At 46.3% G+C, this 17,630-nt stretch overlaps 2 protein-coding genes across 5 annotated transcripts in view; both read right to left on the reverse strand.

Annotated features, from left to right (window-relative positions):
* The window catches only part of ENDOV (endonuclease V), a 40,799-nt gene extending 33,081 nt beyond the window's left edge, over positions 1–7,718 (reverse strand). For all 4 annotated transcript variants that reach the window (XM_052657825.1, XM_052657827.1, XM_052657826.1 and 1 more), the window contains exons 1-3: positions 7,649–7,718; positions 7,171–7,342; positions 48–182 (exon numbers count right to left, since the gene is read on the reverse strand). In XM_052657825.1, coding sequence (XP_052513785.1) covers positions 48–182; positions 7,171–7,342; positions 7,649–7,704 — 363 coding nt within the window. In that variant the 5' untranslated portion in view covers positions 7,705–7,718. The remainder of the gene's footprint in view (positions 1–47; positions 183–7,170; positions 7,343–7,648) is intronic.
* Positions 7,719–13,540: 5,822 nt separating this feature from the next.
* LOC128065403 (E3 ubiquitin-protein ligase RNF213-like) overlaps positions 13,541–17,630 on the reverse strand; it is a 118,221-nt gene continuing 114,131 nt past the window's right edge. Inside the window, exons 65-68 of the mRNA XM_052658592.1 lie at positions 16,795–16,989; positions 16,276–16,365; positions 16,004–16,182; positions 13,541–14,430 (exon numbers count right to left, since the gene is read on the reverse strand). Of these exons, the coding sequence (XP_052514552.1) occupies positions 14,277–14,430; positions 16,004–16,182; positions 16,276–16,365; positions 16,795–16,989 (618 nt within the window). The 3' untranslated portion in view covers positions 13,541–14,276. The remainder of the gene's footprint in view (positions 14,431–16,003; positions 16,183–16,275; positions 16,366–16,794; positions 16,990–17,630) is intronic.

Raw genomic sequence — 17,630 nt, forward strand, 5'->3', positions numbered from 1 at the left:
GGCAAGGCCTGAGGAGGGCCTTCCCTCCAGCCCAGTGAGGTACTTACCTGGGGCATGAGGCAGGGCTCCCTCTGCCGAAGCTGCTGCACTGCGTCCACCAGGAAAGGCAACTCTCGGAAGGCCAGGAAGCCCGAAACATAGGGGGCTGTCAGGGTCACCATTCGGCAGTCCTCATACAGCACCTGCCACCAGGCACCTGGTCACCAGGCACCCGGTCACCAGGCATGCTCGGCCCCAGGCACCTCCCCCTGCCCGCCCTCAGCCCTCATCTGTCAATCCTTATCACTCCATCTCCCAGGCGCACCCCCAAGTCCCCCCTTCCCTTCCTCAGTATCTAGGGACACGTGATCCACCCTACAGGTGGGCTGTGGGGATTCAAATGCTGCCATTTCAAAGGCACTGGCCACACCTGGTCTGTACCAGGCCCTCCTCAGCCTGCCTCCTTTGTTAAGGCAGAGCTGCTGTCTTCCTGCTCACCCTGCTGCCAGCCCGTCTGGAGGCTCACAGAAGACCAAGCACAAGAAGAACCTCTGAATAAGGATGCCAGCGTCTCCTGAGATGGAGCCTCGGGGAAGAAAAGGCCAGGTCTTCAGAGAGGCTACACAGCAAGAAGGGCAACTCTTGCTTTATGAAAAGAGAGTGCAAATATTTCAGACAAAGGACAGGCATGATCTGAGAGGCAGTCTGGAAGAGAACTAGATCCTTAGAGACTGGAGAGTCCAAAAGGAAAAATTCTGAGGTTGCAATTGCAAATAACGCCAGAGAGAGAAAGGGGGTTACCCCCGGAGATGTGCTAAAAGGCCTGGCTGATGCTGGGAGGAGTAGGGGCCAGAGGTCTGAGGCAGACCTGCTGGGGACCATCCAGTTTTCACATGCTCTGGCAGACTGTTCTTCAAACTCAAAGTCCTACCACAGCATGGAAGAGGGGCTCCTGTTCCCACTTCATTAGAATGGTAAAGGGCCTGCTCAGAGCACAGGACGGCAGCCCTAAGTCCTTTAACCTTGAGTTTTCATCAGAGCCAGACCTGCTTGAGGTAGAGAATGTTTCCCACTAAGCAGACTTCTCCAGAAACCTCGGATGTCCTGGATTGTTACTAGCCACCCCCACCCCGATCTCTTGGTGACAGCTTTCAAAATCATACTTTCACCTCTCCCTCTAAGCTGGGTCATAACGGCATGTCCAAGTGAAGGGATTACAGTATTGAGGAAGGGCTTGTTCTTCCATTATTTTTATCAGTGATTCACAGGAGACTCATAAAACTGCCAGTGATTTAGACTGGGCAGGGTCCAGGTGGATGACAGACTGGAGAATTCAATTCCCAGTGACCCCAGCAGGCTGGAGTGCTGAACCCCATGCAACAGAATGACTCTTCACAGGGACACAGGGGAAGTGTGGCCTGAGTTCCCGTAGGCTGATGGTGGCTGCTTATGTCTGAATCTCTCTGAATAAGTTCCAGAAACCAGAGATCCACAGAAGAGGAGATAAACCTCCCCTGGCCCCATGCCCACGTAACCAGGAGACGACATAGTACAATCATCAGTGTGCACCTACATGTGGAAATAAACAGCCCAGACTCACAGAGCCAGCTCCAGGCCCCGCACTGGTAAGGCAGGTGGGGATGGGGCAAGGGCAAGGGGTGTGGCAGGGCCTACTGGTTGGGAGCCTGATGGAATGAGATCTGGGGGTCAGCCCTGGCCTTACCAGGAAGATGCCCTGGGGACTCAGGGAGAAGACAGTGAGGACAGAAATGTAAGCTCCTTTGGAAACGAGAGTATCAAAGAATCAGAAGACACATTGGCCATCTTTGCTTCAGAAAAGAACACCATTTATTAACATGACTACACTTCACAGTTCAAGACTTAAGAAACCCAACGAACCACCCACACCCCCAGCCCCTGAGTTTCCTCTTTAAATATAACTTACAAGTCAACAGAGAGAGGCTGTACACAAAATCTACAAGAACTCAGAATGCAATGATCAACGCTTTTGAGCTGATGAAATGCTGCCCTCAATCAGCTGTGCATCAGAGGGAAGTTAACAGAGAGCACAACCTGGCAGAAATAAAAACAGAACCATAAAAAAACCTGGCAAGTTAGAAAACCCAGCATATGTATGATTGAAAAAGAGAAACAAAACTGTGGAGCTGAAATAATAAATAGAACTAACACTTAAAAGCACAATCTAAGAAACGTTCCCAAAATAAAAAGTGATCTGACCCCACACATTGAAAGACCCAACTGGGAACTCGGGGAAACACGTAAGAGCCAACTCAAGATGTATCTTAGTGGAAAAAAAGTAAACAGGCAACATACTGGAACCCCCTCAACAAAAAAAATCCCCACAGCAATCATCTACTGGCAACAGTAATTATTTAACATAAAATATGTCAAAGTCTTACAGATCAGAGAACACATTTTAGAGATTAAGGACCACTGGGGAAATGTGTTATGGAAGGGGTGATGGAATTACGTATGTGCATTCTGAGGTGTGATGACGACACCGCCGGTATGCAGAAAAATGTCACTCTAGGACAAGTCTGCTGAGCTCTCACAAGCTCTGGGAGACACTCCTGAATCTCAGCATGCACACAGAGAAGACCGCAAAACCAGCTGAATCTTTAGAGGGAACACAGGTGTTCAATGTGTTATTTCAACTTTTCAGTATGTGTGCACATTCTCAAGTTACAGATCTGGAACAGGGAAAAATCAATTGTGTAGTTAGCATGTGGGCATGATCTGGACGGTCCATAACCTCTGTGAAGATCTGCAAGTTTCAACCTAAGCTAGCATCAGGCTCACCAACGGATGAACCAAACGGCTGAACTGCACTTGAGGTACTCAATTCAGTTCTGGGTGCTGGATATAAAAACGAGCCCTGCTCACTGCAGGCGGGCCAGAGGGCCAGCAGCAAGAGAAGGAGCTGGGAATCACCCCAGTGAGACTCAAAAGAACACACAATGGTCTTCAAATAGGAGGGTTTTCAGAGAAGGGCAGGAAAAGTTTGTCCTGTACTCTGCACCAGAAAGCAGAAGTAACAAACAAGTAAATTTCAGCTCTATGTGGAAAAGAACATGCTCTTCCAATTATGGAATGGGCTCTGTGTGAGGCCACAATTTGTCAGGCACGATGAGAAGAGTTTCTGGCTGTGTGAATGGCAGAACAGAGACTCTCAGCCTGGGTTTGCTCTGGAATCACAGGAAGGATTGTCAAAACAAAGCAAATAACAGTAAATGGAGAGGGGCCCGGGAATCTTTTTTTTAACAACTTTATTGAGATATAATTTGCTACCATAAAATTACTTGACGAGTATAATTCAACCATTTCTGGTATTTAGAGAGTCATTCAACCATTGCCATAATCTAACGTTAGAACATTTTAATCTCTCCTAGATAATTCTTATACTCAGTAACAGTTACCCTCCATCTCAATCGCTAGCCCTTGGCAACCACAACACTACTTGCTACAGATTTGCCTACAATACTCTACAGATCTGCCTATGAAATCTTATTTCTAAACACACTTCCAGGTGATTCTGATTGCACAGAATCATAGACGGGCATTTGGGAGTCACTGGACCAGACTCTTATAGACTAAGCACCCATAGCATAGGATGGCAAGTGCTGACTACATCCAAGTGCTGGGGTTCTGAAAAAAAAATACAGGATAACCCTACTCTTGAGAACCTACAGACGGTGGGAAAAATAACTTCTTTTCTTTGAGATGGGTCGGGAACATCCCCTAGAGAAGCAAATGGCAACCCACTCCACTATTCTTGTCTGGGAAATCCCATGGACAGCGGAACCTGGCAGGCTAGAGTCCATGGGGTTGCAAAGAGGCAGATACGACTTGGCAACTAAACAAGGAGAGACTCTTCAAAATGATTACTGCAATGAAGGGGAGTTGACTACTGTAACAGGGAGAGTGCTCTGCTAATAGGCTGTAAGATCTGAGAGGATCTCTTAAATCAGTAACTTTAATACAGTGTGAGAAGTACTGTAAGAACACATGCAAAACAGAGACCTAGGATAAGAAGATGATTAATTCTGCAGGTAGAGAAAGGTACAGAGCGACGGGAACAACTGAACTGAAAAATGAGAAGCTGTCCTAAGAATTAACAGTAGCTTAGCATTTACTTTTTGAGGGCTTATCACATGCCCGTTATGTTAATTGCTTTCCATGCATGATCTCAATTATTCCTCACCAAACTCTGAGTCAGGTATTAATATATTTCTGCTAAATTTTGACTAAAAGCTCTTCGAGTGAAGTGCAAAGACACTGAGGCAGGAAGATGGCAGCTTTGGGAGCAGGCAGAGGAGCACGGAGGGGGAAATGCTGAAGCTACAGAGCAGAAGTTTCTTTGTCAAGCTCTTCTTCAGCCAAGGCTTTCTGAGCTGTTGACTCCAAAGGAATGGTGGGTGCACTGTTCATTCATTCACATATCTATTTGAGCATCTTCTATGTGCCAGGCATCAAGCTAAGTGCCAAGGCTACAATTGGTGTGCAAGAGAGTACAGTTTCTACTATTGTGGAGTTTACATTCTGGTGCAGGAGACACACAGGCCAATTCTATCCCAGGTGATAAAGAGGAATGAGAGGATCCTGGGAGCAACTCCTGGTCTTGTAGGACGAGGTGGGGGGCTTACTGGAGGACCTAAGAGATCAGGAGGAGTTAGCCAGATGAAAAATATTCCAGGAGAGGAAACATCACTGCAAAGGTCAGGCAGGCAGATACAGCATGGAGTGCTTGAGGAAGCTGAAGTCCTCCAGAATGGGAAGTCGGTGATGAACGTGGGTGGTGGCCAGAGGTGAACCTACTGTTAGTTACATTAAGCAGGGGTCAGATCATGAAGAGCCTTTATGCCTTGTTCAGTTCAGTTCAGTCGCTCAGTCGTGTCTGACTCTTTGCGACTCCATGAATCGCAGCATGCCAGGCCTCCCTGTTCATCACCATCTCCCGGAGTTCACTCAGACTCAGGTCCATCCAGTCGGTGATGCCATCCAGCCATCTCATCCTCTGTCGTCCCCTTCTTCTCCTGCCCCCAATCCCTCCCAGCATCAGAGTCTTTTCCAATGAGTCAACTCTTCGCATGAGGTGGCCAAAGTACTGGAGCTTCAGCTTTAGCATTATTCCTTCCAAAGAAATCCCAGGGCTGATCTCCTTCAGAATGGACTGGTTGGATCTCCTTGCAGTCCAAGGGACTCTCAAGAGTCTTCTCCAACACCACAGTTCAAAATGGCAAGCCACTTCAGTATTCTTGCCTTGAGAACCCCATGAACAGTATGAAAAGGCAAAATGATACGATACCGAAAGAGGAACTCCCCAGGTCAGTAGGTGCCCAATATGCTACTGGAGATCAGTGGAGAAATAACTCCAGAAAGAATGAAGGGATGGAGCCAAAGCAAAAACAATACCCAGTCGTGGATGTGACTGGTGATAGAAGCAAGATCCGATGCTGTAAAGAACAATATTGCATAGGAACCTGGAATGTGAGGTCCATGAATCAAGGCAAATTGGAAGTGGTCAAACAAGAGATGGCAAGAGTGAATGTTGACATTCTAGGAATCAGCGAACTAAAATGGACTGATATGGGTGAATGTAACTCAGATGACCATTATATCTACTACTGCGGGCAGGAATCCCTCAGAAGAAATGGAGTAACCATCATGGTCAACAAGAGTCCAAAATGCAGTACTTGGATGCAATCTCAAAAACAACAGAATGATCTCTGTTCGTCTCCAAGGCAAACCATTTAATATCACTGTAATCCAAGTCTATGCCCCAACCAGTAATGCTGAAGAAACTGAAGTTGAACGGTTTTATGAAGACCTACAAGACCTTTTAGAAATAACACCCAAAAAAGATGTCCTTTTCATTACAGGGGACTGGAATGCAAAAGTAGGAAGTCAAGAAACACCTGGAGTAACAGGCAAATTTGGCCTTGGAATGCAGAATGAAGCAGGGCAAAGACTAATAGAGTTTTGCCAAGAAAATGCACTGGTCATAGCAAACATCCTCTTCCAACAACACAAGAGAAGACTCTACACATGGACATCACCAGATGGTCAACACCGAAATCAGATTGATTATATTCTTTACAGCCAAAGATGGAGAAGCTCTATACAGTCAGCAAAAACAAGACCAGGAGCTGACTGTGGCTCAGATCATGAACTCCTTATTACCAAATTCAGACTCAAATTGAAGAAAGTAGGGAAAACCACTAGACCATTCAGGTATGACCTAAATCAAATCCCTTATGATTATACAGTGGAAGTGAGAAATAGATTGAAGGGCCTAGATCTGATAGATAGAGCGCCTGATGAACTATGGAATGAGGTTCGTGACATTGTACAGGAGACAGGGATCAAGACCATCCCCATGGAAAAGAAATGCAAAAAAGCAAAATGGCTGTCTGGGGAGGGCTTCCAAATAGCTGTGAAAAGAAGAGAGGCGAAAAGCAAAGGAGAAAAGGAAAGATATAAGCATCTGAATGCAGAGTTCCAAAGAATAGCAAGAAGAGATAAGAAAGCCTTCTTCAGCGATCAATGCAAAGAAATAGAGGAAAACAACAGAATGGGAAAGACTAGAGATCTCTTTATGCCTTGTTAGTGTTATTTTTATTTACTATGCGATCACAGGATGGGCACTTACGTGTTTTAACTGGACTAGGTGGCGACTGCTCACATTTGCTTTTTAGGAAAACTGCTCTGTTGTCAGCATGGAGAAAGGACCCGGGGAAGATTCCGCCTGTCATCTACTTAAGAGGTGACAGTGGTACAGCAGCGATAAAGACAAGGGGACAGACTCCAGTGATTTTAGGTGGTGGAAAAAATGTAGTTAGTGTGTGACCAGCTGAGGGGTATGGGAAGACAGAGATTTCTAGCGTCTTGGGCAACTTGAGTGTATGTTGCTGTAGGTTCCTGAGATGGGGAGCAAAAGATGACTGCCTAACTTGGAGATATGAGTTAATTTGGATTTAGGTCACAGAATCTAGTCAGTTTTTGTTCCCCTCCTCTTTTCTTCAAAAGCTTTCCAATTTATTAGTGAACTCCCACAAGAGGAGAAGCGGGGTTCTACTCTGGCACTGTTCCCTGTCCAGAGTCCCGCCTCTCTCACTAATGCACACGGGGACGCAGCGGTGCGGCCCCTGGCCAGAGTCCCCTAGGGGTTACCTCAAGCTCTGGGTAGCTGAGCACCACCAGGGAGGCGCAGGCGCTGCCACTGTCGTCTTTCACAAAAGACACGTCCACGCCCCCGACCCTCTGCAGGCCTGAGAAGGCGGGGTCCCGTTGCCAAGCCTCCGTGTCCAGGTCCACAACACGGGCCTTTAACGAGGCTTGCTCCCTGAGAGTAGAAACAGGTCAAGCAGTCCGCCCAGCCCAGAAGCCCCGCACCCCGCGGTCCAGCTGCGGCCGCCCTCACGTGGATTCCAGGCCCGGGAGTCGAAGATCTACCAGGGACACACCTGGTCTGGAAGCACCTCCCTCCCTTGAGACCCAGACGCGGTCCCGGAAGCTACAGCCCTTTCGCCCGCAAGCCAAAAGCAGGCCCAGGCCCCTGGGGCCCCAAGTTAGGGGTTATGAAGTCGGAGGTCCGCGGGGAACCACGTCGCTCCAATCCCCGGACTTTGCGCGTCCCCTGCCTCATTACCGTTTCCAGTCCAACAAGATTTCCTCAGGCGGTTTTCCAGCCGCCTTTCCGGCCATGGCGCTGCCTGGAGCGCCCCCTTCCTGTAGCGTCACTTCCGGAGCGCCGCGCGCAGGCGCTATGCCAGCGTCGTCGCCGTGGTAGGGTTTGCTGAGGCTCTTGGACACCGCCATCTGGTGGCCGGAGGCCTAGCTGGGCATTAGCTGCGCTGGAAGAGCGGCAGCCAGCCATCAGAGTTGGTCTTCTGACGTAGCCTCGAGCTTCTAACGGGATCTGAAAGTTACATTGACAAACACAGATCTGCAGGAGAAAAGCCATGTGTACATACTTTACTGAGTTACTTCGCGTACCAGCTTACCTTGTGGCTTAGCTGGTAAAGATCCGCCTGCAATGCGGGAGACCTGGGTTGGGAAGATCTCCTGGAGAAGGGAAAGGCTACCCACTCCAGTATTCTGGCATGGAGAATTCCATGGACTATACAGTCGCCAAGAGTCGGACACGACTGATCGACTTTCACTTCTACACGTACAGGGAGGGCACCTTTCACTAGAGAGTGGAGACCCAAAGAAGTGGCCAGAACTAAAGCTTTATACCTATTAGAGAAAGAAACAATGAATTTGTGAAGAACTGATAAGACAAGAGAGGTTTGGACTGTGCGTAGTCAATAGTGAAACCAGATCGAGCTTTCCTCACACAGCCTTCTTGACCCCTGCCTCTGGTGATAAGAATGTCCCTCTCCTTCCTGGGAGGGGACCTTTCACCTGGGAGATTTGGAGCGGAAAATGGTTGAAGCAGGAGTGATTTTGCTGCTTCTGCCATTGTCTAAAATTTCTTTGGCTTTAGATCAATACACCAAAGTGCCATATTTTGGGGTAGTGTCCTGAACGCCATCACCAAGCATCTTCCGTTTACATGGTACCTTGACCTCAGTTTCAGTGACTCTTTTTGAGGACAGGACACAGTCCTTAGTGGGTCCAGACTCATAAATTTGACCTGGTGGATCTTGGTGAGCAGAAAAACTAAATAGGGACAACCTGGGGGCCATTGGCTGACCCCTGCTTGTCAGCTGAAAGAATAATGATTCCATTTGCTTTGTGCTAGGTGTTGTACAAGATGCTGAGGTTACAGCTTCCTGATAGTAGAACTGCAGTTGTGTTAAGTGCTGACATGAAAATAACATGGGAGCCTGTTTAAACTGGTGGTAAAGGAGCCCTGAAGGTTGAGTACAAGAGAGCATTTCAGGCAAAGAGAACAGCACGTGTAAAGGGCTGAGACAGCAAAGAGGTTGGTATATTTGAAGTACTGAAAGGTGACCAGATAGGCGGAGGTGCAGCGATTTAACCAGCGGTTTATGTTCTACTAGGGGAATTTAGAGAAGTATATGGGTAAGTAATCTGAATACAAACCTCAAGAGGAAAATGCAGGAGACTAGGACTGGAGTCTGAGTTTCAGGAAAGGTTTCATATGGCGTTGACCACTGATGGGCCTGGAGATGTGGGTGTTTTCAGCTGGGAGAGGGGATGAGGGCTGTTTCCTGAGCGCTCACAGCAGACCCTGTGGTGTGATTTACCCACGCCCTGTTATTTCTCACCACAGCACTGAGAGGTATTTTACAGATGGGGAAACTGAGGGGTAAAGAGGTCAAGTGGCTTGCCTGAGGTCAGAGAGCGGGCAAATGGGAGGGCCAGGAATTACTCTGGGGTCCACCTGGACTGTACTCTGCATCAGCCTTGTGTTATAGAGCAGACAGGATGCAGAGGGCTTTCGATCCAGTAATCCAGAGCCATTCACTGGCCTGTGGAGACGGAGACAGCTTTTGGGTGCTGAGGAGAGAGCAGTGGTCTGGATGGAGGTTCTGACGTGCTTCAGGGTACAGGTGTGGTGATGCGGAGGGAATGCTGGGGAAAGCGGAACACCCCAGGTGGGTCTCGGTGTAAAGGAAGGGGAGCAGGGTTAAAGGCAGGCCTTTATAGGATGTGCAGTCACAGGGGTGGTTTCCATGTGCTCCCACTGGGCCCTTTCCTCTCCAGTTTCTCTCTGCTGTTGCCCCAGATGGCTTCCTGAAATAATCCCAACTCCTCAGAAGGAAGCACAGCCCTGCTGTCCTCAGAATACACTTCAGTCTGATGAGGTGTGAATCTTGTCAGCATTTGCTTTCTTGGGAGAAGGCACATTCCTGGTGTTTTTCCAGTTGGAAATGGGATTCATAATGTTTGAGCATGGGACTAACTAATAACTAGAGGGATTAGAAAAAGCAAAAAGCAATATAAATGCAAATCATGGCATGGATGGATGGTTATTCAGCTTAAGGCCTCAGGCTTTCTTCTTCTATTAATATGTCCTCATCTAGTGTCTTTCCATGTCCAGCTGATACAGTGACCTTATACTTGGCAAGAACATATTAAGAGACATAGCAGTGCCCCTGTGTGGGGCTGGACATGGGTAGCTTTACCTACTGAGCAAGGCCCTTTTTCACAGTGCTTGTCAGTAGAAGTTTGTTTCCAAAGTGGAATTGCCTGAACCTGGGAGGAAATGAAATAGCTCATGACTGTCTCAGTTAAAACATGATGAAATCCTATAGTCATTGTTGTTTAGTCACTAAGTCATGTCTGATTCTCTGTGACCCCACAGACTGCAGTGTTCCAGGCTTCCCTGTCCTTCACTATCTCCCGGAGTTTGCTCAAACTCATGTCCATTGAGTTGGTGATGCCATTCAACCACCTCATTCTCTGTCGTCCCCTTCTCCTCCTGCCCTCAACCTTTCCCAGCATCAGGGTGTTTTACAATGAGTCATCTTTTTCCCATCAGGTGGTAAAAGTATTGGAGCTTCATCGTCAGTCCTTCCAATGAATATTCAGGGTTGATTTCCTTTAGGACTGACTGGTTTGATCTCCCTACTGTCCCAGGGACCCTCAAGAGCCTTCTCAAGCACCACAATTCAAAACCATCAATTCTTCAGCACTCAGCCTTCTTTTTGGTCCAATACTCACATCCATACATGACTACTGGAAAAACCATAGCTTTGACTATGTGGACCTTTGTTGGCATAGTAATGTCTCTGCTTTTTAATATTTAGTCTAGGTTTGTCATAGCTTTCCTTCCAAGGAACAAGCATCTTTTTAATTTCATGGGTGCAGCCACCTTGTACAGTGACTTTGGAGCCCAAGAAAATAAAATCTGTCACTGTTTCAGCTTTTGCCCCAGGATGCCATGATCTTCGTCTTTTGAATATTGAGTTTTAAGCTAGCTCTTTCACTCTCATCAAGAGGCTCTTTAGTTTTTCTTCACTTTCTGCCATAAAGGCTGTATCATCTGCATATCTGAGGTGGCTGATATTTCTCCTGGCAATCTTGATTCCAGCTTGTGATTCATCCAGCCTGACATTTTGCATAATGTACTCTGTATATAAGTTAACTAAGCAGGGTGACAATATACAGCCTTGACATAATTCTCTCCCAATTTTGAACCAGTCCCTTGTTCCATGTCCAGTTCTAACTTTTGCTTTTGGACCCGCATACAGGTTTCTCAGGAGACAGGTAAGGTGGACTGTTATTCCCATCTCTTTTAAGAATTTTTTACAGTTTGTTTTAATCCACACAGTCAAAGGCTTTAACATAGTCAGTGAAACAGAAGTAGATGTTTTACTGGAATTCCCTTGCGTTTTCTATGATCCAATGAATGTTGGCAATTGATCTCTGATTCCTCTGCCTTTTCTAAATCCACCTCATACATCTGGAAGTTCTCAGTTCATGTACTGCTGAAGCTAGCTTGAAGGATTTTGAGCATTACCTTGCTAGCATGTGAAATGAGCGCAATTGTATGGTAGTTTGAACATTCTTTGGCATTGCCTTTTGTTGGGATTGGAATGAAAACTGACTTTTTCCAGTCCTGTGGCCACTGTGGAGTTTTCCAAATTTGCTGGCATATTGAGTGCAGCACTTCATTAGCATCTTTTAGGATTTTAAATAGCTCAGCTGGAATTCCATCACCTCCACTAGCTTTGTTCATAGTTATGCTTCCTAAGGCCCACTCGACACCAGTGAAAGGTAAATAATTTACACACATAGTAAGGTCATAGAAAGAAGACAGTGATCAGTTGTGAAGATTTTCAGGTTAAGTCACCATCATCCTGGTGACTGTTTCTGTTTGGGCTGAAAGCAGAAGGAATTGTGTAGTATGTGAAGTCCAGAAAAATGAATATGAATGGAAACAAGAATGAGTAGGCTGGAGGGGAAGGTCAGGCAGGGTCAGTGGGAAGCTATGGAGGAAGGGAAGGTGGATGGACTTGACAGATGGGGGATACAGGGCACATCTGTGAACCAGCACTTCCTCTTTCTATGGTTCCAGACCATGGCTTGTCTCCTGGAGGAACCCCTTCTTTTTAGAAGAGAAAATGCAGTTTTCCCCTAAAGCAGTGTTTTGCCACTTGAATGAAAGTGGGCTGCTGGAACCTTATTGTTTCTCTCTCAAGTGTCTTTACTTCCTTTTCCCAAGGAGCTGCTTCCCCAAACCACAATCCAGCTCCCTGCCAGTCAGCTCTTACTCCTCATTGGCTGGAGCTGTGCTATCCTCCCAGAAAATCCTGTTAGGCAGGGAATGAGAGGGCAGCCTTCTAGGGTGAAGATTTGGCCCCTGAGCCTGGAAACCAGAGAGCAGTGTGAAACTCCACCTCAGCTCTGCTGTCATTTTGTCCAGAGGAAGTTTACCCTGTTACATTCTAAACCAGAGTGCACGTTTTCTGTCCAGAACCTTCCACGTTTTGGACACCCCTGAAAGGACATTTCCACAAACACATGGAACCATTCTCCAAAGTCTCTTCCCCAGAGAGGATTCTTTAGCAAATTTATTGAAACAGGTATGACAAGTATAACAAAATTTACATCTGCCTGGGTTAGACCAGTATATTTCTGTACAAACAACAAGATAGTGTTAGCTAATGACAGTTAACACCTTGAAAGCATAACATACAAAACAACGTATCTTCATCACACGCTCCCCTAAAAAAAAAACCTCTTCATAACAGCAGGGAAAAAATTCTCCCCTGCCCCCCAAAGGAGGTCTTCACAGGCTGGCCAGCTCCATCACAATTCTGAGGTGTCAAAGGAATTCCAAGTGCAAACTGAAATGATGAACAAGCAACTCCCCCACTCCCACATCCATTAAACACACAATCTAGGAAACGGATGTCCTCGCGGAGTGCCTTTGCATAGAATTATTAGATAAACATAGGTTACTATATTACAAGTGGATATGGTACGAGATCCTAGGTCCCGGTGCTCCCCTTCCTCAACCACAGTGAAGAGAAACTAAAATAATGAAATTGGAGCACAGATTGTTCTACAGCTCCCTCCAGTGGCGCTGAAGGGCCTATGTTGTCCTTGGCAAGCATTTTCTATTTTTGTAGCTCTCGCCATTCTGTAGGCCCAATTTCAAGTTGATTGAGTCATCATCTTATTCAGAATGTGTGTGAAAGACATTTACCTCTGACTTGTAAACAACTGCTGTCTCAGGGCTAACAGGTGCCAAGCTACCCAGGAACAGGAATTAGTCCAGAGAGGTCAGAAGCACCAGGTAGATTTTGAAAAAACGACACAAGACTTACAGTGAGAATAGCGGCACAAGATTGGGGTGCGTTACTATTCTCTTTTTCCTTTATCAGAAACTTGCCTGGTTGTATCTTCTGAGTCCGTTTCTGTGCCTTGACTGAGACCCAAAGAAAGGACCAGGTAGTCATACACTTGGGAAAATCAAGACCATGCTAAAAACTTACGTTTTATTTAGCAGAATCCTACAGAAGCAAAAAATTCCCCCAGAAATGCCAGAACCAGGCCTTTGATCCAACTTTACACTGATCAACTTTCACTTGGAATTTACTAGAATACTAGAACTGGCAGGAAACCTGGACTTCAGTCCTGTCATTTTGTAGATGTGGAAACTAAGTCACTAAGAGTGTCCTTGACTCTTGGCCCAGTGCTCTTCACAATGAAAGCTTCGGGGCTCTGACCCTTGAAATTTGGCAGTGAATCATTTGTGGGCATGGGTGAGGGCTAGCTAGTTTGGCATCAAGGCACTCGCAGAATGGCCTGACTTGTATTTGTATCTTCCTGGAGACCTAGAAGTATTTGTACAATTCTCTGAATTTAAAGGAATGGAAGAAGGAAGAAAACCAGATTCTCTTTTGTGACTGCAGAATAAACTAGAAAAGAAGGCAAAAATTAATAACCTTATTTTCTGTCCCTCTCAGCATGCAGTAGTCTGAGGAAGAAGGGCTTGGTGTGCTGAGTACGTGCATGGTAAGAGACTAGGACACCTGGGGCACAGGTTTGTATGTGTGAAGCTGAGAAGCTATTTTTGGTCTCTCCTGGTCTTTCCTAGAGGATGGTGCTTTATTCTAGTTCCATGTAAGCTTCAGTTCTCACCTCCCAATGAATGGTATTCAGAATATGAGGAGATAAGTTTCTGAATATACACATGTTCCTGAAACAGCTTGGCTCTCAAGAAGCTGTTAGCCAGCACAGCACATCTTGGTCTCAAATTTAGTGCTGTGCCCACAGCTTTCCTTCTAAGCACCCACCGGTGAGGAGGGAAGAGCCTTCTCTCCCCAAGTCCCCTGTAGAGACAGGAAATAATTCTATCTCATTTGTCGATTCCGTTTCAGTTCCGCAGCCATTTTCCACACAGCGACACAACTGGAAAGCAGTATCTCTTTTGGGAACTGAGATTCCATTTCAGGAGGAATTTCACTGTCTTTAGTCTCCATGTAACTCACCAGTGTATCTCTCAGTCTGAAAAACCAAGGAACAATAGACAGCGTTAAATAGTCATGTGACATAAGGAGTCATGTGATCACTGGTCAGTTTTTGAGGTCATCACAGGACTAAAGTGCTCATTAAGGCCGGTAATACTGAGAGTTAGTTTAAAGACAACTAACTGCTGGCTCAGTGGTTAAGAATCTGCCTACAATGCAAGAGTCCTGGGTTCAATCCCTGGGTTGGGAAGATCCCCGGAGAAGGGCATGGCAACCCACTCCAGTATTCTTGCCTGGAGAATTCCATGGACAGAGGAGCCTGGCGGGCCACAGTCCGTGGGGTCGCACAGAGTCGGACGCGACTGAGCGCGTGCAGCTAAGCCGCTGAGTCACTGGCCTGGCGCTGGAATCCTGGCTTCAGGGCTCCAGTGCATCCCTGGTGCCCCCACCCTGGAGTGCCCATACTCTACAGGAAGGAGCTTCCCTTGATAAGGGCCCAGCCAGATGGTTCTAAGCACTCTAGTAATACGTCTGCTATACAAAAAATAAAGCGTCACCATTCAAATAAAGCTTCTAGCCCAGTTCATGATTTGTTTAACAAAGATCATAAATTCTCTAGGAAGAGATATTCTTTCTCTACACTAAAAAGTCTGGGATAGTAAAGATCTCTTAAATAAGTTCAAAGAATACAAACGTAAATAGGCATATGCTACATAGCATAATGGAGGAAAATGGCAATTATGAAGCCCTATGTCAATGAGGAAAACTGGAGTTTATCTATTTAGAAAAACAATAAAGTGAAAATCCCTTCCTCAGACCCCACATTAAATCACAAGGAAAAAACATGGGAGAATATTTTATAACCTTGGGACAGGACCCTTAGAGGTATATTTTCCTAGAGTCCTCATACGAAAATTCTCTCAGATTTGGCTTCATAAAATTAAAGACTGAGATAGAACATTTGTAACATACCAGATAAAATATTAAGAAAAATACAAATAGTCCAAAAGAAAAATAATCAAGAAGCAGTTTGGAGGAAGATACACAAACAGCTGATAAATATTTTCAGCCTTACCAGTAAATGGGAAATGTAAGCAAAAATGAGATACCATTTTTGGGCCATTAGATTATTAAAAATATGAAAGATGGATAATATCCAGTGTTGAGTATTCTTTATACATTGGTGTAGCATTTTCTATCAAAGTTAAAATGCACATCTCCCTGACATAGGAGGACTACTACTCATAATGCGAATATATGACTTTTGCAATTGATAATGGTTAATCAGACTTTCCTGATGGCTCAGGGGTAAACAATCTGCCTGCAATGCAGGAGATGCGGGTTCAGTCCCTGGGTCAGGAAGTGGGAAATGACAACCCACTCCAGTAATCTTGCCTGGAGCATCCCACGGACAGAGGAGCCTGGCAGGCTATCATTCATGGGGTTGCCAAAAAGTTGGATACGACTTAGTGATTGAACAACAATGGTAAATCAGCAGGAAACCAAATTCTGCAGTAAGACAAGAGCAATTTCCATAACTATCGAAAATCTTGGGAGACATGGCAGGATGTTGTATGTGGGCCTCGCTTGGCAGGCTTGCAAGCCCGTACCTCCACTCAGGGTTGAAACTCTCTGCAGTCTTGGGGTTCTTTAGCTTCAAGATCATCATTTCATGAAGCTCCAGGAGGAAAGCATCCAGGCCAATCTGATTTAGGAAGGTGTTGAGCAGCTTAGCATTTTCAGGGCTGAGATCAGCTTTGTACCTTGGAATGATTTCCCCAAATGGCTCCTGGAATGAAATAAGAACAAATGATACATGAAAGCCTGGAAAGGGAATGTGTGGCTCCCTGAGTTCAGGTGGACAGGAAGAGGCCAAACTCACTTTTCCCAGGCGAAGTAGCTGTTCAGACTTGTGGGCAGAGAGGAACTGCCAGAGGGCGATGGTATGTTTTAACTGGCATCTGTTTAAGGCCTGAAAGAGAACAGAAGTCTTGAATATGAGGTCCTGTTTTCATTTGTCCCTGCACTGATTCCACCTCCTTCACTATGGAGGCCACCTCTGCTTCGTCCACTAATTTCCTGCCTCAACTCTGAAATGTCTCTGAAAGCCCTCTCCCACTGCAGCATATCAGGGTCCAGCAGCAGCACACAGTCTGCGTGCACACCTCAGCAGACCCGTGCTTCCAAAATCTGTACATTCTGAGTACATCTCTGCATCTCCTGTCAATGTGTTCTGTTTACACTGTAGACTGGCTGGGGAACGAGGTATTTTCGACTCTCCTCCTTTTCAAGGGCTGCCTAGATTGGTACTTTCTAGGGGGTGGTATCCCAGTAGGAAGTGGGGAGACAATAGAGGGGACAATGCTGATTTCCTTTGGAAGAGGCCAGACATGAGACCTACCTTTGAAACCAGTGAGGTCGGATCGCCCATCTTCAGCATGTCTTGGATATACACATTTAAGTGCATGTCTGGATCCCCACCAGCTGTGCTCAGAAACCCCAGTGTGACTTCTATGGCAGAGAGAGCTTCACAGGCATCACTGTATGACTGCAGTTGTCCTCTGATGGCAGTGATGGCCACATTGGGGAGGGGACGCTAGGAAGTCAAAAGCAGGATAGGGTCCACAGTTGGGGCATGCTGTGCACCGCTACCCTGTGAGAGTCTTATCTTCATCACTGCCAAGGCCACAGAATGGGACCTGTCCCTAATAATAGCAGTAGTCTGCACTTGGTGCTTCTTAAGTGTAGCAATATTCAGGTATGTTACAGAAAGAGAGATGAACTCGTTGAATGCTCAAATCAACTTTGTGAGGATATGAATATGGATACACACATACACAGATACACAGCCCCCACAAACTCGCACAACACACATAAATCAGAAAAGCAGGAATAAGTAAGTTCTCTGGACCCTTTGCCTCAGCATACACAGTCATGACATCATCTCTAAAATCTACAAGCACAAGATTTCAATCTGTTCATACTGAGCGAGAAAACTTCTGCTGGGACTTCCCTGGTGGTCTGGTGGTGAAGAATCCTCCTCGCAATGCAGGGGATGCGGGCTTTACCCCTGGTTAGGGAACTAAGATCCCACATGCCACGGAGCAACTAAGCCTGACTGCTGCAACTACTAACTGCGTACACTCAGGATCTCGTGTGCCACAACTCGTGAGTCTGTGCGCCACAGTGGAAGTTCCCTCACGATATGGTGATGGTCCCACATGCTGCAACTAAGAC

Source organism: Budorcas taxicolor, chromosome 19 (genome assembly GCF_023091745.1).
Source record: "Budorcas taxicolor isolate Tak-1 chromosome 19, Takin1.1, whole genome shotgun sequence".
Taxonomy (NCBI): Eukaryota; Metazoa; Chordata; class Mammalia; order Artiodactyla; family Bovidae; genus Budorcas; species Budorcas taxicolor.